We start from the raw sequence: 21,699 nt of genomic DNA on the forward strand, positions 1-21,699 counted from the left end.
CGGTGGATTGTTCATGGTGGTTCTTGTCAGAGTAACAGTCGGAGTAATCAGTAATTTCAATAGATTATCAAAGTCACCCAGTATATGAAACAATTAGAATGAACCCAAATTTTCAAGAATAGAATAGAATAAATGAATCCAAAAATATAAATATGCGACCGAGCAGAGCGTTGAGAGTCATTCTATGTATCTGAAGGTCTATTACTTCCCAAGATGCTAAGAGGTATATATAACCGCTCTACGGACAGTGCATACACTAGATGTGCTACTCCTTAACCACTCCCGAGTAGTGTTTCTCTTAGGAAAAGAAGACAAAAAAAAAAAATAAAAATAAAAAAAAAAAGAAGAAGAGAGAGAGAGAGAGAATAACGAGAAGACAAATAATGTGCCATCCATCTCTCATGAATACCAGCTGGCCAATCCCGAGGTGTCTGTCGCCTTTCTTTATCCTTTTGACTTGTCGATGAATAACGGACCAATTATTCCGTGGTTCTGCAAGGAGGCTTCAACGTGTCTTCTTCCCCTACCAAGGGCTGATGAACAGAATGACCACCATCTTCATCGTCCAGAGGAAAGATCGAACATCCCCGAGTCGTAGAGTCAATCTGCAGACCCGCGCTAAGAGTCGGTGGCACTGCTAGTTCGGCCCCGTGAAGATCGACGGGCGGCAACTCAGGAGTTTCCCCGTGCAACGTCCTCAACCCTCGAGCAGTGCTCGCCATCCCCAACCCTCGTCCTGTCTCTGCATTGCTTTTCTGGTCGTTTCTTTTCTCTGCGCTTGCGGTGCTCTGGTATCTATTGCATCGTATTACCTGCAAGCGATTTCCCTCTCCCCCAGGTCTGGCACCGAATTCCGTTCCATGGCAATCGTCCGATATCTGTCCTGATCTCGCCTTCGTCAAGGTGACTTTACGCTGCCACCATGCGTCTTCTCGACACCGCAGCTGTGGCGTTCGGCTTGTTCGCAGCCGCAACTGCCTCGCTGCATCCTCGCCGATCGTACGAAACCCACGATTACTTCGCCCTCCACCTCGATGATTCCGCCTCCCCGGCCGACATCGCCCAACGACTGGGCGCTCGCCACGAAGGCCAAATCGGAGAGCTGGACGGTCACCACACCTTTTCCGTGCCGCGCGACGTCAACGGAGATGTAGATGCCATGCTGGAACGGGCGCGAGTCCGAAGGAGACTGAGGCGGCGGTCCGGAGACGGCAGCGGCCTGGCGGAACCCGACGAGGGACTGGACGGCGTCCTGTGGTCGGAGAAACTGGTGCTGAGGCAGCGACTGCAGAAACGGATGCCTCCGCCGGGGAACTTCCCGCGGGCGTCTGGCGACACCAAGGAGAATCCCGAGGCCCTGAAGATCCAGAAGAACATCGCGTCCACGCTGCAAATCGCCGACCCGATTTTCAACGACCAGTGGCATCTCTACAATACCAAGCAACTCGGCCACGATCTGAACGTCACGGGCGTCTGGCTGGAAGGGATCACGGGGCATAACGTCACCACGGCGGTGGTGGACGACGGGCTGGACATGTACAGCAATGATCTGAAGCCGAATTACTTCGCCAAGGGCTCCTACGATTTTAACGAGATGTCGCCGGAGCCGAGACCGCAGCTGGTGGAGGATAAGCATGGCACCCGGTGTGCCGGAGAGATCGCGGCGGCGAGAAACGACGTGTGCGGAGTGGGCGTTGCGTATGACAGCAAGGTGGCCGGCATCCGCATTCTCTCGAAACCCATTGACGACCAGGACGAGGCGCTCGCCATCAACTACGCCTATCAAGATAATGACATCTACTCGTGCTCTTGGGGTCCCATAGATGACGGAGCCACGATGGAAGCGCCCGGCATCTTGATCAAGAAAGCCATGGTCAATGGCATCCAGAAGGGGCGCGGCGGAAAGGGCTCCATCTTCGTCTTCGCCGCCGGAAACGGTGCCTCGTACGACGACAATTGCAACTTCGACGGATACACGAACAGTATCTACAGCATCACCGTCGGTGCCATTGATCGGGAGGGCAAGCACCCTAGTTACTCCGAGTCTTGCTCCGCCCAGCTGGTGGTCGCCTACAGCAGTGGCCTGACTGATTCCATCCACACCACCGACGTCGGCACCAACAAGTGCTATTCTCAGCATGGTGGAACGTCGGCTGCGGGCCCCCTGGGTGTGGGTGTCGTCGCCCTCGCTCTCAGCGTTCGACCCGACTTGACCTGGCGCGATGCCCAATACCTGATGCTGGAGACCGCCGTGCCGGTCCACGAGGACGACGGCAGCTGGCAGGTCACCAAGAACGGCCGGAAGTTCAGCCACGACTGGGGATTCGGAAAAGTGGATGCCTACTCGATGGTCCAGAAGGCCAAGACTTGGGACCTCGTGAAGCCTCAGGCCTGGTTTCATTCGCCGTGGTTGCGGGTGCAACATGAGATCCCTCAGGGAAACCAGGGCCTTGCCAGCTCCTACCAAGTGACCCCCAAGATGAAGGAGAAGGCCAACATCCAGAGACTCGAACATGTGACCGTCACCATGAACGTCAACCACACCCGTCGTGGCGATATCAGTGTGGAGTTGCGTAGTCCGGAGGGCATTGTTAGCCATCTGAGTACCGCAAGACGGTCCGATAATGAAAAGGCAGGCTACGTTGACTGGACCTTTATGACCGTGGCGCACTGGTACGTTTTCCCATGACCTTTTCTATCTTTCTGACATACTGATAACATCTAGGGGAGAATCTGGTGTCGGCAAATGGACCGTCATCGTCAAGGACACCGTTGTCAACGAGGACATCGGACAGTTCATCGACTGGCGACTGAACCTTTGGGGAGAAGCCATTGACGGCGCCAAGCAGGCACTGCACCCTCTCCCCAACGAGCACGATGATGACCACGATATCGAGGATGCCATCGTGGCCACGACCAGCGTCCAGCCTGCACCAACCAAGACCGATGCTCCTGGCGCACACACCGACGTCGCGGATCGCCCAGTCAACGCGAAACCTACGCCGACTCCAGACAAGCCCACGCCGGCCGAGGATACGCCGGCCCAAGAAGAGTCGCATGCGCCCACGCCGGCGGAAACCACTTCCTCCAAGACCAGTGCCACGGAAGAGGCGGCGGCTGCGACCACGTCGTCCGAGAGCTTCCTGCCTGCCTTCTTCCCCACCTTTGGTGCCTCCAAACGCACCCAGGCCTGGATCTACGCCGCGATCGGGTCGATCATCGTCTTCTGCATTGCTCTGGGCGTCTACTTCCATGTTCAGCGCCAGAAGCGTCTGCGCAACGACCCCCGCGATGACTACGACTTCGAGATGATCGAGGACGACGAAGACTTGCATGCGGCCGGAGGACAAGGTGCCCGTACGCAACGTCGGGGCGGCGAGCTCTACAACGCGTTTGCCGGGGAGAGTGACGAAGAGCCATTGTTTAGCGATGACGAGGAGGAGCCGTACCGGGACCGGTCTGGCAGCGATGATCAGCAACGACGAGACAGCCCTCACGGAGATCGACGATAAGCCTGGATGAATGACTCCCTTATTTGTTTTGGACTGGGATTGAATTTCATATGTTTTGTTCTTGTTTATTTTGGGAAGATTCTGTGCGAAGTCATAATCCACATCGCAATGACTTCATAATCTGATGTCTGCGATGCTAACGAAGAAAGCACCTGGATGTATATAGAGTAGTCTGGATGGCGAAAATAGAAATGTAGAAATGCATGCGATGAGCAGGCCTCTTAGTCAGCGGTCTTGGCGCGATGACGCCGATCGGGCGCTTCTCCAAATGAACTGATTGCCTGGTCTGCTCCACTGCTTCCTCCGCACCTTCGTCCAAACCTAGACTCTCCCCCTCTCTTCTTCCTTTGATTTGTCTTCCATTCGTCCTAATTCCCCCCTTTATATCCATTTCTGCTTTGCGTTCTGTTTGATTCCGTACTCTTGCTCTGCCGCCGACCGGACTGACCAGCCACTGTTTTTGCGGCAACCCCTCGATGGATCAACACGACGACTTTGATAGCGTCTCCTGGAGACATGACGCCGGCAGTGACGTCTCCGGGTCCCGTCCCACCACGTCGGGGACCGACGCGGAGGAGTCGCCCGGCCTTCATCACGATGTCAATGGCAAGCGCAGGATGAGTTCGGCAGGCCACGAACCCCCCCAGGCCGGACCGCTGGCCGACGCAGTCGATCTGGCGGGCATCGCGGACGGAGTGCTAGAATGCCAGGTCGATTCGCCCTTGAAGGAGAACGACGGCACCAAGGATGCCTACATCTCTTATTTGGTTACTACACATGTGGGTTTACATCTCTGATAAATTGTCCGATCGCAGCCTCGTTCCTGTGATGGGGGTATGCCGTTGCCTAGCTTCTCGTTCCGATTCTGACCAGCCGGCAATCAATTATCACAGACCGATTTCAAATCCTTCCAGAAACCAGAGTTCACCGTGAGAAGACGATTTACCGATTTTTTCTTCCTATACAAGACGCTGTACCGGGAATTTCCCGCCTGCGCGGTTCCGCCGCTGCCGGACAAGCATAAGATGGAATACGTGCGGGGGGATCGGTTCGGCCCCGAATTCACCACCCGCCGGGCATGGTCGCTACATCGGTTCCTGAAACGCCTGACACTGCACCCGGTGCTCCGACGGTCGGCTCTGCTGGCGGTGTTCCTGGAGTCCCCCGACTGGAATGCGCACATGCGGCTGCGATCCACCCGCAACTCGACCAGCACCTCGGACGGCAGCGGGGTGCCCGGCATCTTCGACAACTTCACGGACACCTTTGTCAACGCGTTTACGAAAGTGCACAAGCCGGACCGGCGGTTCATCGAGGTGCGGGAGAAGGCGGACAAGCTGGACGAGGACCTCAACCACGTGGAGAAGATCGTGGCGCGGGTGGCGCGGCGCGAGGCGGACCTGGAGGCGGACTACAACGAGCTGGCGACGCAGTTCCGCAAGCTGGTGCCGCTGGAGCCGGACGTCGAGGTGCCGCTGCAGGTGTTCGCGGCGTCGGTGGAGGAGACGGGGCGCGGGCTGAAGACGCTGAAGGACCACACGGACCAGAACTACCTGGGCTCGCTGCGCGACATGGAGGCGTACATCCTCTCGGTCAAGGCGCTGCTCAAGACGCGCGAGCAGAAGCAGCTCGACTTCGAGGCGCTGGTGGAATACCGCAACAAGGCGGTGGCGGAGCGGGACTCGCTGGCCACCAACCCGTCGTCGTACTACGCGTCCAACCCGCTGACCTCGTCGCCGGCGTCCTTCATCCGGTCGAAGATGGAGGACATGCGCGGCGTGGACCACGAGCAGTCGCGGCGCGAGCGGGTGCGCAAGCTGGAGCTGCGCATCGACGAGCTGACGCGCGAGGTCGAGTCGGCCAAGACCACGTCGGAGATGTTCGACGAGGAGGTGGTGCGCGAGGTGGCGGACTTTGAGCGCATCAAGGCCGTCGAGTTCCGCGACACGCTGGGGGCGCTGGCCGAGAAGCAGATCGAGTTCTACCAGGGGGTGCTGAACACGTGGGAGCGGTTCGTGGCGGAGATGGACGGCGATTTCGAGGAGGGACTGGCATCGCAGGCGCAGGAGGGCGCGGCTGTTCCCAGGTAGATCCTGTAGCCCTGGGTATAATTTCGGGATGAGGTTTGTGCTTAGCTTTTGTCTTTCTTATTGAGCATACAGCAATGGATCTAAGATTGTCACAATGCCTTCCCTCTCCCATGAGTATGACAGCGATAAATGGTAATTAAACAAGCTCATCAATCAATCATTAATAATTAAACAAATCCCCTCCCTACGACCTCTCACCCTGCTTCTCCGCACACTCGAAATCAATCGCCCCCGGCTCGCCCTGCGGATCCGAGATGGCCGGGTCCAAGGCGCGGGTGGATTTCTGGCGCGCGCGTTCCTATCATCATTGTCAGTTTAGTTTCGCTCTACTCTATTAAATCATCTATCACCCTAGATTGGATCGGAAATCCAAGACAAAGCACGCATAACATGCAGGTGGATGAGTGGTAATAGGTAAACTAACCTCTAAGTAAACCTGGTTCGCCGTCTTCGCGGGCCGCCCGGCCTCGGCTGTTAATTGGAGGTAGATTTCGTGGTCGTAGTCGATTGTGGGCTTGGAGGGGATGGATGTGGTGGTTGCGAAGTTGGCGCTGACGAGGAGGTCGTGTTTGTGGGATGTGGTTGTTGTGGTGGTGGATGTTGAGGCCATGTTTGTCTGTGTGTCTGTCTGTCTAGACGGGTTTGGTGGATGGGTATAGGAGGTGTAGGTAGGTATAGAGTATATCGGTAGGAGTAGAATATCCAACCGAGAAAATGTAAATCCGTAGACAGGAAATAAAGGTTGAGAACGAACGTGCAAGTCAAAGTCAGACTGAGTCTAGGGTTTACCCCTTAATTCTATGACGATGGCGACTCCGTAAACCCATGCACCAGGGGCAAACGTCGGAAGATATTAGATTAGTAGGTATTTATTTTAGGCCCTACGGATGGAGTCCTGGCTCTTACTCCGTACTAATAATAATACTTTCGCCGTGTTTTCCGTGCCTGGATTGAGACAGTGGAAAATCGAAATTGAAATTTTTTTTCTACGCCACTTGTCTCATGGGCTGATGTGATACTGGTCTAGTTTCTGCAGCCTGCATGGGACTGCATTGTTGGAGGTGGCAAAAGCAGGTCCGGGACTTTTTTGGATAGGAGGGCAGGATTAGGTTGCTACGGTATTTACTACTCTACTACCACTATTAACTAATAGTCTAATAGTCTAATAGGAATAACGACTCTGTACGACACAACTATTGAATTGTCAGGGCTGCCTGGAAACGGTGGCAGCGAACCTCGACACCTGGTCCGGTCTAGCCCACTTTCCCTCTTCTCTTCTCTTCTTTTCTCCCCTACTCTCTCCCCTAATAATTCCTATCTCACTTCATCTTCAACTCTCCATCCGTCCTCTCCTCAATCACTCCATCCCTATCCCTATCCTCACCATCAATCCCCAAATCCACCTGCAAGCCGCCACTGCGGCAATTATCTCATTGGGCCGCTCCCGGAGTTGGATGTTCGCCGCTGCACTCAGCCACCCCCTCTTGGCTCTTGACTGCTGAGTTGCATGCGTCGCCCGTGGATGGCATGGCCCCAGTGTGGTTACCCTTTACTTCTGTTGCTACCTGCACCGATCTACACCTACATCTACGGTTTACCTGGACTGGGGCGCTAGACACCCTTTGGGGGTTGGCCTTGGGGGTCGGGTTGGGGTTAAACCCCTGAGGTAGACAGGCAGGCAAGCAGGCAGGCAAACAGGCAGGTAAGAGGTAGATAGGTAGGTAGGATGATGGAAGAGATGGTTGCTGACGTGTAACCGACCCCGATCTGTTGCTACCCCTTTCTTGGAGGAGAAAAGGGGGAGTGGTACAGTCCCTGAGGTGAGGTGGTGTTTCGGATGTAATTCTTCCCTACTGGGTTGCTTATTTGTCGAGAGGGAAGTAGGCTTAGATTGGGTTGATCGGGGGATTGATTATGATTGTGATAGGTAGGTGGGTGGGTTATTAGCCCGAGGTTGTTTGTCTGATCTATAGGTAGACGGTAGACATACAGTACAATGTAGGTAGGTAGGTAGGTAGGGTTGGACAGACAGTTGGACATCGCTAAGACTAGGTGGAGGCTATGCTGCGTCAATGGGTTTGTCTGGTTGACTGTTGGATGTCGTGTGACTTGGACTGACAACGGATGGACGTTTGTTTTGCCTCTCGGGCACTTGTTCTCACTGCCACGGATACGTGTCTGATCTTCCGGCTCCAGGGTAGGTGGGCTCGCGGCTGGTGGCGCCGGTTCTTTGAGCATCCGGATCTAGTCCGATGTGCTATGAACTGTGATCTGCTGGTTAGCCCTATGAGCTAGTCTACAATCAAGTGAGTCGGGTCTATCTTCATGGAGGTGATCTAGTAAACACTGCCTCAGTCTGACACTGATCAAGCATAAATGACCATAGTGAGAATCCCCAATGATAAGTCTAGTACAGCTTGAATATGCACAGGTTGACCTTAGAATATGTAGAATGCCTTCTATTAGCTCACTATATTATATCCCCTAAAAAACAACCCCCTGGACATGATTCAACCCCTTCACCCGAATATCCTTAATCATAAACACCCACACCATCGTCAACGCCATGACCGCCGTCCCCGCAATCAACATATTCCGCTGACTGACCGCATACGCATGATTAATCGCCTCTCGAGTCGCAGACCCCCACTCAAACTCCAACTGGACGTCCAACGAGTTCGCGATCTCCTGCCAGCGGTGCTTGGTCTCCTCGGGGAGCGAATTCTGCAACGCCGTCGGCAGCGTATTCGTCCAGATCGCGCCGGAGATGCTGTTCCCGATCGCGCCGCCGATGTTGCCGAACAATGCCAGGAACGCCAGCATCGACGCGTAGTCGTTGTGCGACGACGCCGCCATCACCGCGATCTGCTCCAGCAGGATGATCGTGCCCCCGCCGAACCCGATGAAGATCTCGCACATGCACATGTACCCGATGCTGTGGCCGGGGCTGCGGAAGTAGATCATCAGCCCGACGGCGAGCATGTAGAGCGGGATGGAGGCGAGGAGCAGCCATTTGAAGCGGCCCGTGACGCGGACGAGCCACCCGGCGCCGAAGAGCCACAGCGGGGAGATGAAGTCGAAGATGGCGGCGATGTAGCCGGCTTGGGTCATGGAGGCGTTGTAGACGACTTGCAGGTAGGATGTGAAGTAGGAGTTCCAGCAGTAGTAGGCGATCTGGTAGGTGAGGTCGAGGAGGCAGGCGCCGATGACGGTGCGGTTGCTGAGCAGGTGGTAGGGGATGAAGGGGCGGGGGGCGCCGAAGCGTTCCCAGGCGACGAAGGAGAGGATGACCACGCCGCCGACGACGATCATGCTGATGATCGAGGCCGACTGCCACTTGTTGGCTTGGGACTCGGCCAGCACGAAGGCGAGTAGGAAGAGCGAGAAGCCCGCGATGAGCAGGAAGATGCCCACCACGTCGAACTCGATGAAGTAGTACCAGGCGCTCTGGGCGAGGGTGCGTCCGCTGCGCGCCTTCTCGAGGACCAGGTTCTTCTCGGCTTTGCGCTTGGCCATCTCCCAGGTGATGATGAGGGGAGCGGTCACCACGGGGAGGAGGATGCAGATGCAGCCGTAGGCCCAGCGCCAGTTGACGGCGTTGAAGCGCTCGGAGAGAGGGGAGCCGGCGAAGGCGGTGATCACGTAGGGGGAGGAGGTGAAGGCGAAGGCGAGGCCTCGGTTGCGCATCGATGAGGTGTCGGAGGTGAGGACGTCGACGCAGAAGATGAGGCCGGTGAAGCCGACGTAGTAGAAGGCCTTCATCACTGTTAGCTCCATTCAACCTAGCCTAGAACTTAGGATCCTACCTGCGCAGCACAATACGTCGCAATATCATGACAACCCGCCATGAGAATCAACCCGATTATCGAAATCAGCAACATAATGACAATACCGACTGTTCGATTCCAGAGGTTCAGAATCTTCGCCACCGGCATCGTACACGCCGCGCTCATAATATTCGTCACGATACCGATGACCGTGAGCAACGAATGACCCTCAAAGTCACTCGTGATATAAGCGGACAAGTTGGCCGTCAGACTGGACTGCAGGGCTTGCACGAAGTACATCAACCACATGCTTTGATCGGTTAGTATTCATCTCATCGCATTCCAGGGAGAAATATGAAGTTGCTGGGCAAAGAACGCACCAGATATACACCGCAATCAGGGACTTTTTCGTCCACGAGCTCGTCACGGCCTCCGCGACGAGCACTCCATCTTGTTTCGCCTCCGCCTCTTGCAGGGGCGGCTTCATGGGGATATCATCGGTGGGTTCGGTGGTCGGCGCGGTGTTGACATCGGGAGATTTATCCGCCATGACGAGCGACTTTCCGCAGGACAGAGTATACGCGGGTTAAATCCGACGGCCGTTCGAGAAAATCGCTGAGAGGGAATTGGAAAGTAGCATGCGAAACACCCTAATATATAGGTGCGTGAATAAAAAAAAAATTAAAAATCATTTACGCAAGTAGTCCAACAGCACAAGCTTCCGAAAACTCTGCGAGCTAAGAGCAGAACTGGCTCAAGCATTGTCTGATCTGGACTCCGTAGTCCGTCCTCTATTTCATCTGCTGCTGTTGGACCACTCGGGCCTCTGGCTCCACGCTAGATAACTTAGCTTTATGCTAATCGGGGAGGTGACGGCCACGGACGCATCTGATAAGCCGTGTTTGTTTAGAATCAGGATTTAGATGGATGTAGAAGGTGGGCCGCGTTTCTACCTCCACGGAGAAGAGGATACCTGGAGTTGGACTGTGGAATGGTTGAGAGTATGATTGTATCCCTTGCTTGATTCTAGACATCTCACATTGGATTTCTTCTCTGCGAAGTACAAAACAGTATAGATCAAGCAACACACGACCATAACCCATATCTCTCTCAGACAAACAGAAAGAAAAGAAAAAGAAAAAGAAAAAGAAAACGGCCCAACCCACCACCAACACATACTCCATACTCCCCTACAGAGTAGTCCACACGAGGCAAGCATCGGCACAGACCCCATAAAACACGCCGGAGTATCCTCAGTGGAATCGCCAAGTCCGGACTCCCCCAATCACCGCGTACCTTTTAACCCGACATCCAAGAAACAGAAACACTCCGTTTGGGGGCCACGTTTAGTCGCGCAGTGTTCAACTGCTAATTCGGCGGTTGCTGCATTTGTCGACTGCTCGGGGGGTTGTGGGTGGTCGACTTGATGGTTAGAACCTAGAACTTAGGAGTAGAGCTTAGACCGTCTGCGTAGGTGTGTGAATTATCTGATTTTGAGATTTTGGTTCTGCTCGGTTCGGGTTAGCGTTGTCTTATCTGATTCCGATCTGATTATCTGATTTTTATTTTCTATCCAGTAACTGCGCTGCTGTGATTGTTTCTTGCTTTTCCCTGCGGTGTACAGAGTATATGATCGTCAATTAATTACCTCTACAACCTCGACAGAGTATACCTAAACAAAGCAACATGCAATTAAAATTCCCCCAACACCTCCCCCCCGGAAAAGCTCACCCGGGCATTCTTCACCAATACGTACGTCCTTCCCAAGTACATACAGAGAACCCAAAGAACACAACTCCAATCCCCTACACGGAGTACAAGTCCATCTAATCACCCTCCCCGGAATAGACCCCCCACCTCGTCGCATTCGAATACACGCACGTCGACCGCCCCAAACCCCACACTTTGGTCTTCATCGGCGGCCTCTCCGACGGCCTCAACACCGTCGAGTACCTCGCCGACATCGTCTCCGCCCTGCGCGACTCCCCCTGGTCCGTGTTCAACGTCGTGCTCTCGTCCTCGTACACAGGATGGGGTCTGGGCCGCCTGGGCCAGGATATCGACGAGATCGCGAAATGCGTGGACTACGTGCGGAGCTATAAGGGGGGTGTTTATCCCGCGGGCTCAGAGGCTGGGTCTGGGAACACAGGCAGCGGCAAGGTCGTGATCATGGGCCACTCGACAGGGAGCCAGGACGTGATGAGTTACCTGTCGCAGGGGAATCCGCGGCCGAGGCATGAGGTGTTGGATGGCGAGGGGGATGGCGAGTACGAGAGGGTGTGTAGAGGCGCGGTGGACGGGGCGATCATGCAGGCGCCGGTTTCGGATCGCGAGGCTATCCTGTCGGTGTTGGAGGATGGGACGGAGAGGGATACGCCGGAGACGATGAGACGCGTGTATGACGATGCGGTGCGCGATGCGATGCGGAATACATACGACTACGGGAATGGCGATGGGGCTGCTCCGCTGGGCACGGATACGCTTGTCCCGCTGCAGGTGACGGCGCGTATTGGCTACGGCGCGTCCACGGCGGTTAGTAGTCGGCGGTTCCTGAGCCTGGCGAGCCCGCGCAGCCCGGAGGACCCGACGGAGGATGATCTGTTCAGTTCGGATCTGAGTGATGAGCAGCTGGGGAGGACGTTTGGGACGATTGGGACGAGAGGTCTCTTGACGGGGAGGCTACTGGTGCTGTATTCGGGACGGGATCAGTCGGTGCCGGGGTATGTGGATAAAGAGGCGCTGATGGGACGGTGGGAGAAGGCTGCCGGGGAGATGTGGGATTCGGGGAGTATGGTGATTCCTGGGGCGTCGCATGCGTTGAGTGATGATGACCAGGCAGAGCCGAGGAGGATATTGGTGGAGAGGGTGATGGGATATTTGGATGGGTTATAGAAATGCTATACAACTTTCGGGCAGTGAAGAGCACCGTGATGCTACCAGAATGGCATCAGGATATAAGACTCGAGGCGCGACAAAACGAATGTTTGGCCGTGAGCAAAAAGAAAAAGCAAAAAAGAAAGGTCGTACCCGGGATCGAACCGGGATTATGAGAATCAGAATCTCATGTGCTAACCATTACACTATACAACCTGAGTTGTTGAAGACCCGACCACAAATTAGATTTATAATGTCTATGCATCATCAAAATCGAAAAAACAGTATAATCAATTGACCTGTAGCAATAAATTAAGTGACTGAGAGCTGATTGAACGTTGGAAGTCTCGATGGCTTTTGCTGAAGAGAGTTACACTGTCTGCGATTGATCCGTGTTTGCTCTGTTTGCACCCATGGCCTTATCCATCCGCCGACTCGCCGAACCCGACAGCATTCCGCAAACTTCAATCCCAGCCATTATGCGCTCCATCTCAAGGTCGGCCCTGCGGCCTTATATCTGTCCATCATGCCGAACTGGACCGCCGAGCCGGCGACGATTTGGGTCCAAGCCTCAGCAGGCCCCCGAAATCTATGATGTAGTCTGTGTTGGCGGTGGTCCCGCAGGCCTGGGACTGCTGGCAGCTCTCCGTAAGTCTCACGCGCCAATTCAGAATTGACCGATAAAAACTGACTATCTAGCGAAGGAGCCTCGCCCGCTACCTCGAAACTCAAAGTCGCCCTCGTCGAAACCCAGGACCTCAACAAAGCCCGCTCGTGGAACCTCGAATCGCATCAGTTCTCCAACCGAGTCAGCAGCCTGACGCCGTCGTCCGTGGCATTTCTGGAGAAAATCGGAGCATGGGAGTTCCTGGATGCTCAGCGCGCCCAGAAGTATCAGGAGATGCAGGTGTGGGATGGGGAAACAGGATCCCGCATATCGTTTGACTGGTCTATGGAATCCTCCCCGTTCGAGGACCTACGCACCGTTGCGACAATGACGGAGAATGCCAACCTTGTTCGCGCACTTCTGTCTCGAATCGCCGCCTCTGGAGACGAGAACCTCTCCATCTTCTCCAAGTCCACCGTCTCGTCCATTGAGAACGGCTCGGATTCGCCGGACGGTCCGGATCTATCCGCGTGGCCGGTGCTTTCGATCTCACCAACCGACGGGACCTCAACCCAAGGGCCGTCGCGGATTGCCGCGCGACTGCTTGTTGGTGCAGACGGTATCAACAGCCCCGTACGCAAATATGCCAACATCTCCACCGACGGCTGGGACTATAATAGAAACGGCGTGGTCGCGACCCTCGCCCTCGCAGAATCAGAAACCCCTACGTTCCCCATCGGCACAAGGACCGCCTATCAGCGTTTCCTCCCTGCGCTGGGCGGCCCTGTTGCCCTTCTTCCGCTGCCCAACAACCATGCGACCTTGGTGTGGTCGACCACCGCCGAGAATGCGGCTTACCTCAAGTCTCTCTCCCCGAAAGCTTTCATTGCCATGGTCAACGCTGCGTTCCGTCTGGCCATGCCGGACCTCAAGTACATGATGAGCATGCAACGCCCGGCGACGTCTGCATCGGAGTATGAGGATCAGCACGAGACCGAACTGACCTGGCGCCTACAGCATACTCCCCAGCCCTCGCAGATCCCGCCCATGGTTACGGGTGTCCAGGAAGGCACCGTGGCCTCGTTCCCTCTACGATTCCGCCATGCCTCGACCTACATCTCGCCCCGTGTGGCTCTGGTAGGCGATGCCGCCCATGCCATCCATCCTCTGGCCGGACAGGGTCTCAACCTGGGAATGGGCGACGTGGCGTCCCTCTCCAGCACCATTGAATACGCCGTGAACCACGGAATGGACGTTGGCGACATCCTCACTCTGGAACGGTACACCGCAGAGCGGTGGGCCACCAACGCCAAGATCGGTGGCGCCTGCGACGTGCTGCACAAGCTTTACAATGTTCCTGGCCAGGGACCAGTCGCATGGGGTCGCAGTCTGGGTTTGGATATCATTGACCGCGTACCGTTCCTCAAGAGTCTCTTGATGAAGAACGCCGAGGGATGATCTTGGCCGATCCTGATATATCCACTCTAGTCCACTCCTGCCCTTTAGTTCTTGCATGTTTATACTTGTATCGCTAGCGCTAGTACAGTGGTACGGCATTAATTGTACAATAGTTATCAGTCAATGACTTTATAACAAGAGTGGTTCATTTGTAGTGCGCTATATGCAAACTGAGACAGGACCGCAGAGCAGGAATAGTTCCTGAGAAGCTACCGCCATCGTCCCTTGCGTCTCAGTCATCACGTCATAAGCTAGGTAGGTGTTGAGCTTGGTCATGCGATTTTCAGGCACATGTGCTATTTTTATCGGGGTGTCCGTATCTGTGGTATGCTTAGCAAGCCTTATCAGCTAGGAGTATTACGCAATGGTTCTTATTCTTTAATAAGGCGGTTTAAATTACTGAGGTTCTAGGGTGGCGTGCTACCTGGAGATGAACTGTCTGGAGCTCGTTCTAGGCCTGAGGCATCAAGCAGATATCCGGGCGATGCGAATGCCCGTCTGTGGCGGCCATATGTGGGCTTACACCTCATATGCCCCTCTATCCTGTATATATTACCTATTTAGTAAATCAAGGTATTTTTGAAGTCATACGGGCTGTGTTTCATTGTTGGTTCATCGATAGACTGGTCTTGCATCCATGATTCCGAATATATATAGTACCAGCAATCAAGTCACCAATGAACTTGAAACGATGGTCCATTGAAACTGACAATCCAGAAACAGCTACACGAAGGAAGTGATCTCGAGACTGCAAAAAAACAAGAGATAATCAAGCTCATATAGTCGCCACGTCTCGACACATAAGCCTCGCCCTTAAAAAACGTGACACGTGACCCGTTACCTCGACAGCCAGATAGACAAAAAGCTAACGCCGAAAACTCCGAGCCTGAGACCTCCACACAAGCGACGATACCTAACAATACGTTCTCCTAGGCTCCAGAATACCGAAAGCCAACCCCCACTCTTGTCTCATTGGAGGCTGGGAAGGAGGCGCAGGCTCTAATGTGAGGGGTGGCACATGGTGTGATGGACGACCTGGATAGCGGTGGTACTAACGGGATAGACTATCTGGGAGCGGCTAGACTGGAAGATAATCTCCGCTTTGTGGAAGAGCATTATTTAGACGCCCGCGTTGGGTGGGAGGGGAGGGGAGGAGATGAGGTCCAATGATGACCGCCGTGGGTGATGGCAGAGGCTTGGGGAGGGTTTGTGCTACGCTGCCCTGATTTCTACGACGGCTGATTTGCTGCGGGGGGCGGGTGATGGCATGGCTGAGATGTTGAGGGTTGAGTGGAGGGGCTAGGATCCGTTTAACGTGGCTGTTGTTGTCCGGAAGAGGACAGAGTATGGGGGTTCCATCTCTCCTCTCTCCTCGCCCAGGACATGCTAAATGGTTAATATACGACTAGTACGCCGGCGTATCTCGAAAGTCGGGGAGACGGAGGCTGTGGGACCCGCGGAATTACTCGATTGGTTCTCTTGTCATCCCGGCGTTCCCACGTGGCTGGACGGTAGCGCCGTACACAATACATGACAGGTATTGATGGAGATAGTATGAGTATGAGGATGAGAATAGATGAGTAGAGTATGAGAAGGAAAAGCTTAGAACACTCATAGTCAAAACTGCAGCCATCCTGCTGATCGAACTCTTGCCATCCCACCGAAATCCAACCCCCTCGTTGTTCCTGAGACACGAGGCAACCGTCCAGACCGTTAAACTTACTCGTGACCGCCAAGAAGAAAAATCACGCATTCTTCCTCGCCGGGTCTGTCGCTGTCCGTGGCGGCCGGCCATGCTTCTCCGATCCATCGATCGCGATGCCATCCATGCTGCCTGCGCTGCAGCTGCCGATCAACCTGGACGTCCCTGCTCGTGGGGTTCACCTTCTGGATCTCTGCTAAATGCTGGAGTTATACTGCGTCCGATCGCATCTCCATCGGCCGAAAACCGCCGCGTTTCACGGAAGAGGCTAAGCCATCGCCAATGGGCTGGCAACGAATCAGACTCCCTGCATTCCGCCTAATCCATGCTCGATGCAACCCCGGCCGCGATAATATCGCCCGTCATTATTATTAATTCGGGGGTGGACTTCGCCTTGTTCGCAACGGGTCGCCAGCTGGTTTTTTTTTCGCACTCCTTCTCGGCCCCCGTTCCCAGCCTATCTTATCTGCATGTCATCCTCTCCCTTTCTTTCTCTCTTTCCTGTCTGTTGTCGTGCGTGTCTTCCTCATCTGACCTATCCTCGTGCGAACGTTCTACGTAGCTTGATGAGGTGGAAGGCGACATGTCGGTCGGATGTAAGGGTGCCCTTCAGCCCTTCAGCTGCGGAACTCCCTTGACGGATTCCACCGACTCCGGCGTATCTCGGGCGTCATACCGAAACTCAAGTGCTTCCCATTCAGGAATGAAGACGCGACATCTCAGATTTCGGAATGAAGACTGCGACGCATAGAACACCCGATGAGGACTTGGATCTACCGTGTAGTCGTAGAGACTGACGTACACAAGTTGCCATATAGGGGCAGTGAAGCCCTCCACTAATTATTATTATTTTTCTATTTTTTTCTGTGGTCTTGTGGAGAGCAAGTCATAGGCCATGAATTAAGTATCAGGGAATTCTTTCAGGTTCGACTGACTCCTAGTACTGACATGGATTCCTGAGGGCGTAAGCAGTCGTGGGTAATACGGGAGTGGGCGCATACATCTGGGTGGTAACGGAGGACAAGACTGCCAGCCATTGGAGTTCCACTACCTGAGGGAGGTATTCTAGGTACAGTAGGTAGAACTCCTAGTAGTTATGCTGCACCAGTGGCAGCCAGAGAAAGATGGAAGAAGACGATGGAGCATGGAGATGGGAATCCCCCTCATTCGACCCGTTCGTCGCCCCAAAGTCGCTCGGGCCCGCGCACTCCGTCATAAGGTACCGTACAGTACGATCTAGTGACGGTTCCCCATCTTCTCTCGTCTTCCACTCCCTCGTCCTCTCGCTCGTTCCCACTTCCTCCACCTTCTTCTTCTCTTCTGCCTTCTCTTTCCCGCATTCCCTCCCGCTCAATTCCACTCCTCCTTCCTCCCCATCCCTCAATCTCTATACTTCGGCGTTCAGCCGCCTCAAGGTTTCGACCCTAGCCACTTCCCCTGCCTGCCGGGCGTCCCCACATCTCGATTCCGCCCCATTCCTCGCTCTCACCCACACGCTCCTCCGAACGTTGCCTTCAACTCTCCTCTCTGGATCCGCGGGCCTTTCGAAACCTTATGCCTATTCCTGGCTCACGCCGACCGGTCCCTTGTCGCCTTCGATAACCGTTACGTACCTCTCGCTCAAATATTCCGACCTGCCCTTCCTTCTCTCTCAATTGTTCTCCTCGTCCGTCTGATTTGCCCCCCTCCACTGCCTGTTCCGAGCCTCCGTCGCAATCTTTGTCGCTCCCGTTTGCGCGTCGTTTTCAACCACCCCGGTTTTGCCGCCTGCTGCGGCCGTGGTGTCGGCTTCTTTTCCCGCCAGAGTCACCAGATGAAGTTGCACACCGTGATTCAAAGCATTAGGTGACAATCATGGGGTCGTTTTTGAGGAGCTTACGACGGGACGTGGTATGTCAGCCTCGCGGTCATCCGTTTTCGCCTCACCCGCCCCGGTGTACTTTTTTTCTTTCTTTTTTAAGAAGGCAGAGAAAGAAAAAAAAAGGCGCCAGTCATACCCTACATTCTGAATCGTCCTGGTAACGACGGATGGCTAATTTCGAACCGGTCTAGGGCTCTCCCGCGCCTTCGGTCGGAGCGACACCGACGAAGAAAGAACCGCCTGCGATTCCGTTGACTCCGCTGGAGAAAATGTTGCAGGATATGGGCCCCATCCGCGAGGATGGTAGTGATAAATTCTTTGGCATGGAAAATGTGAGTCCCCATGATCCTCAGGGTTCTAATTTCCCTCCGAGAAGGTTGATGTGCTGACGAAATTCCCCCTTTAGTATGGTAATACTTGGTAAGTCGACTAGGATCGCCGTCGTACAACGAAAAGGAGGGTGGGGAACATAATACTGATTGTTGGGCAGTTACTGCAATTCGATACTACAATGTCTTTATTATTCGATACCTTTTCGAGAGGCCGTTATAAATTATCCCACGCGAACGCCGATCGAAAGCCTGGAGGCCGCTTTGGCCAAGAACCTCCGTTATCAGAATCCCGCCGCGAACCTGGAAGCCGAGGCACAGGCCGAGAAACAGAAGGCCGCTAATCAGCAGCGGCCTGGCATGCCGCCGAATCCACCACAAAAACCGGAGGATAAGGATTCGCCGGAATATAAGAAGAAGATGGCGCTGCAGACGCTCCCGCTTCTAGAAACCAAGAACAACGCGACCAGCTATGGGATGTCGGAATCGCTATTTACCTCGCTGAAGGATATCTTTGAGTCCGTCGTGGGCAGTCATTCTCGGATCGGTATCATTCGACCGCAACAATTTCTGGATGTTCTTCGACGGGAGCATGAGATGTTCCGGACGGCAATGCACCAGGACGCCCATGAATTTCTCAACCTCCTGCTGAATGAAGTGGTTGCCAACGTGGAGGAAGAGGCTTTCAAGCAGCCGGTCATGAAGAGTCTCCCGCCGCCGGAGAGTACCGAATCGGGCGAATTGTCGAGCTCCGGGTCGAAAACACCCAATACCACGCGGTGGGTGCATGAACTGTTCGAAGGAACCTTGACATCCGAGACGCAGTGCCTCACCTGCGAGAAGGTGTCCCAGCGCGACGAGGTCTTTCTGGATCTTTCGGTGGATTTGGAGCAGCACTTGTCGGTCACTTCCTGTCTCAGGAAGTTCTCCGCGGAGGAGATGCTCTGCGAACGAAACAAATTCCACTGCGACAACTGTGGAGGGTTGCAAGAGGCCGAGAAGCGGATGAAGATCAAGCGTTTGCCCCGGATCTTGGCACTGCATCTGAAACGATTCAAATACACCGAGGATCTGCAGCGACTCCAAAAACTGTTCCATCGAGTGGTCTACCCATACCACCTTCGCCTTTTCAACACGACCGACGACGCCGAAGATCCGGATCGCTTGTATGAGCTGTACGCAGTGGTGGTACACATCGGTGGTGGACCCTATCACGGACACTACGTTGCCATCATCAAGACCCAAGACCGCGGATGGTTGTTGTTCGATGATGAGATGGTGGAACCGGTTGACAAGAACTACGTCCGGAATTTCTTCGGTGACAAACCGGGATTGGCCTGCGCCTATGTCCTGTTCTACCAGGAGACCACGCTGGAGGCGGTGATGCGAGAGCAGGAACAGGAAAATATGGATGCGGCTGCGGCTGCCGCCGAACTGAACGAGCTGAACCTCAAGCAGAATGGTACCGTTCAGTCGCCGACGCTGGCCCACGTTCATAGTGCTTCTCAGATCCCGCCACCTGATGACACCACCCGATTTACTGGTCTCAAACGGGCGCCCACGGCGCCCCAGCTGTCCACCCATCCCGAGTTTGCCGATGCAGAGGCTGCCACTCCCTTGGGCTCGCCTGTCGCAAATGCGCCTCCAGTACCTCCCCTCCCGGATATGGCAGCCCAACAGCCTCTAAGTCCCAAGAAGAGCGACGTGGGATTAAAGAAGGAACGGGCTAGAGAAGAGAAAGAACGGAAGGCTGCTGAGAAAGAAAAAGAAAAGCAGCGCCGAAAAGAGCAAGAGACCAGAATGAGGGAGAACCAGCGCCGCGAAGAGGCCGAATTGAAGGCTGCCCTCGAAGCCAGCCGAACATCCAAGGCGGACGAAGACCGGCGCAACGGCCCCGAGTCTGGAAAAGACAGCGACTCGAAGAAACTGGGTAGTTTGGGCCGTCTGAAGCGAGGCAGCAAGAGCATCAGCCACCGATTGGGCAAAGACAAAGAGAGCCGAGCCTCTTCCTCGAGTTTCCCCCCCACGCCCGTCCTTCCAGAACATCAAGTCCCCGGGCGCAATTCGGAGCAGCTGCCGCATGTTACTACGCCTACACTACCAGCAAAGCCTGAACGAACTCAGACAACGCCCAACCATAACCATCATGCAAATCATGCAAGTCATGACGAAGAACGCGATACCCTGAAAGACGTCAAACCCGACAAGAACAGCCATGGGAAATGGAGAAGCTTCAGCCTTAGAAAGAAGTCGTTCAGCATTCTTTCTTAAACCCGCCGATCTGTTTCTGGACTCAGCGGTTTTTTATCACTCCTGCACATATTATTACTGGTTTGTTTCGCAGTAAATATTTTCTTTCGATGTATTATCAAACTTCTTCGACACCGGTTCCGGCATTTGCATCGATACGATACCTCGTCACTTGCACGCCATCATTAAAGACTACAACGGAGATGCGACCGGGTATTGTCTTACTATGCTTTCGTGGCATCCTTATCATTCCTGCATATTTTTCATTGCATTCATCTGCATCGTGTCATTTTAGCCATTGTTTTGTTACTGCCTGATTGATTCATTGTGATTGTGATACCCGTGCCTGGGTCACATTGCTGGGCAAGTGAGGCGTTGGGCGATCTTTTCTTCTCATCAATTATACTGGACTCGAATTCCAGAGGTCCCAGTCCGTTCTGTTCTTGTGTTCTGGTAGGGAACCTCGTGCATGTTTGTCTTCAAATCACAAAAGCAGAGCAGTTCTATTTCTACCGAGAGCCTGGAGTATGTCTACTGTGCATTTTTATCGTATTCCTATCATCTGTGTTTTATTATCTCATTTTCCAGACATCTCATCTGTTTGAATAGACGGGTTTTGTGTTATACACGCGTACATCGAAGAGTCCATGTGAATAGGTACTGGATCAATGTATTTGATCGGTTGGATTGGATGGGTTTGGATTTGACTGAAGAAGTGTAGGTAGTGATCAAGTAGCGTAGAAAAGTGCTAGGAACATTCACGTCGTCTTAGTAGATAGATGGACCCGAATCAAACCCATCGATAAGATCAGATCAGGCCAGACTTCAACAGATGTGCTCACGTCAAATCTTTCGTCGGGGGCATTTGGGGGCCGATCGAGCATCGCCACTTTTCTGGCCACATAGACAGACAAGCGTAGGCTTCGTGATAGACGGAAGTAATCCCAACCAGCGCCCCGACGCGTCTGTCGCCCTGTGTATGTATCTCATCTATCCTTCGACGTCACCACGTCCCGTCATCCTTTGTATGTTCCCTTTTCCAGATAAGCAAGGCCAGCGAAATTCCACCTGAGTATTCGATCCGTGTGACAAGCGGACAGGCGATGAGGGCGACTGAGACCGAGACGGAGCCCGAGATCGATGAGATCCATCGAGTGACGTGCGATGAGACAAGACGAGACGAGACGAATCGTATCGTCCTTGTCATTCCTTCCTCCCTGCCTTCTTGGTATTCTTCCCGTCTATCCTC

The 21,699-nt window shown here is 54.2% G+C and overlaps 7 protein-coding genes and 1 non-coding gene across 8 annotated transcripts; 5 read left to right on the forward strand and 3 right to left on the reverse strand.

Annotated features, from left to right (window-relative positions):
- Positions 1 to 922: 922 nt before the first annotated feature.
- kexB (kexin kexB) lies at positions 923 to 3,512 on the forward strand (the record flags this gene model as incomplete). Its single annotated transcript, XM_024844017.1, has 2 exons — positions 923 to 2,673; positions 2,726 to 3,512. 2 exons carry the CDS (start codon positions 923 to 925, stop codon positions 3,510 to 3,512), a joined length of 2,538 nt encoding a protein of 845 aa, XP_024705655.1.
- Positions 3,513 to 3,838: 326 nt separating this feature from the next.
- On the forward strand, positions 3,839 to 5,751 carry P170DRAFT_435551 (sorting nexin-4). Its single transcript, XM_024848964.1, has 2 exons — positions 3,839 to 4,291; positions 4,406 to 5,751. Exons 1-2 carry the CDS (start codon positions 3,989 to 3,991, stop codon positions 5,600 to 5,602), a joined length of 1,500 nt encoding a protein of 499 aa, XP_024705656.1. The 5' UTR covers positions 3,839 to 3,988; the 3' UTR covers positions 5,603 to 5,751.
- P170DRAFT_142353 (uncharacterized protein) lies at positions 5,695 to 6,319 on the reverse strand. The gene is made up of 2 exons (XM_024842477.1): positions 6,027 to 6,319; positions 5,695 to 5,900 (listed from the first exon to the last, which is right to left on the reverse strand). The coding sequence occupies exons 1-2, from the start codon at positions 6,210 to 6,212 to the stop codon at positions 5,787 to 5,789; spliced, it is 300 nt and encodes a 99-aa protein (XP_024705657.1). The 5' UTR covers positions 6,213 to 6,319; the 3' UTR covers positions 5,695 to 5,786.
- Positions 6,320 to 8,086: 1,767 nt separating this feature from the next.
- P170DRAFT_355591 (siderophore iron transporter) lies at positions 8,087 to 9,856 on the reverse strand (the record flags this gene model as incomplete). The annotated part of the gene is made up of 3 exons (XM_024844099.1): positions 8,087 to 9,358; positions 9,409 to 9,679; positions 9,750 to 9,856. 3 exons carry the CDS (start codon positions 9,854 to 9,856, stop codon positions 8,087 to 8,089), a joined length of 1,650 nt encoding a protein of 549 aa, XP_024705658.1.
- Positions 9,857 to 10,957: 1,101 nt separating this feature from the next.
- P170DRAFT_508553 (putative hydrolases or acyltransferase) lies at positions 10,958 to 12,261 on the forward strand (the record flags this gene model as incomplete). The annotated part of the gene is made up of 2 exons (XM_024854589.1): positions 10,958 to 11,121; positions 11,218 to 12,261. Exons 1-2 carry the CDS (start codon positions 11,056 to 11,058, stop codon positions 12,259 to 12,261), a joined length of 1,110 nt encoding a protein of 369 aa, XP_024705659.1. The 5' UTR covers positions 10,958 to 11,055.
- A 126-nt stretch (positions 12,262 to 12,387) lies between these two features.
- P170DRAFT_t84 lies at positions 12,388 to 12,459 on the reverse strand. Its single transcript has one exon. It is a non-coding gene; the product is annotated as a tRNA-Gln (tRNA).
- A 253-nt stretch (positions 12,460 to 12,712) lies between these two features.
- P170DRAFT_405355 (putative ubiquinone biosynthesis monooxgenase (Coq6)) lies at positions 12,713 to 14,428 on the forward strand. The gene is made up of 2 exons (XM_024846580.1): positions 12,713 to 12,891; positions 12,948 to 14,428. The coding sequence occupies exons 1-2, from the start codon at positions 12,723 to 12,725 to the stop codon at positions 14,306 to 14,308; spliced, it is 1,530 nt and encodes a 509-aa protein (XP_024705660.1). The 5' UTR covers positions 12,713 to 12,722; the 3' UTR covers positions 14,309 to 14,428.
- A 3,712-nt stretch (positions 14,429 to 18,140) lies between these two features.
- On the forward strand, positions 18,141 to 20,471 carry creB (ubiquitin C-terminal hydrolase CreB; the record flags this gene model as incomplete). The annotated part of the gene is made up of 3 exons (XM_024847586.1): positions 18,141 to 18,203; positions 18,278 to 18,291; positions 18,362 to 20,471. The coding sequence occupies 3 exons, from the start codon at positions 18,141 to 18,143 to the stop codon at positions 20,469 to 20,471; spliced, it is 2,187 nt and encodes a 728-aa protein (XP_024705661.1).
- Between the last annotated feature and the right edge of the window lie 1,228 nt (positions 20,472 to 21,699).

This window comes from Aspergillus steynii, assembly GCF_002849105.1.
Source record: "Aspergillus steynii IBT 23096 chromosome Unknown P170scaffold_3, whole genome shotgun sequence".
NCBI lineage: Eukaryota > Fungi > Ascomycota > Eurotiomycetes > Eurotiales > Aspergillaceae > Aspergillus > Aspergillus steynii.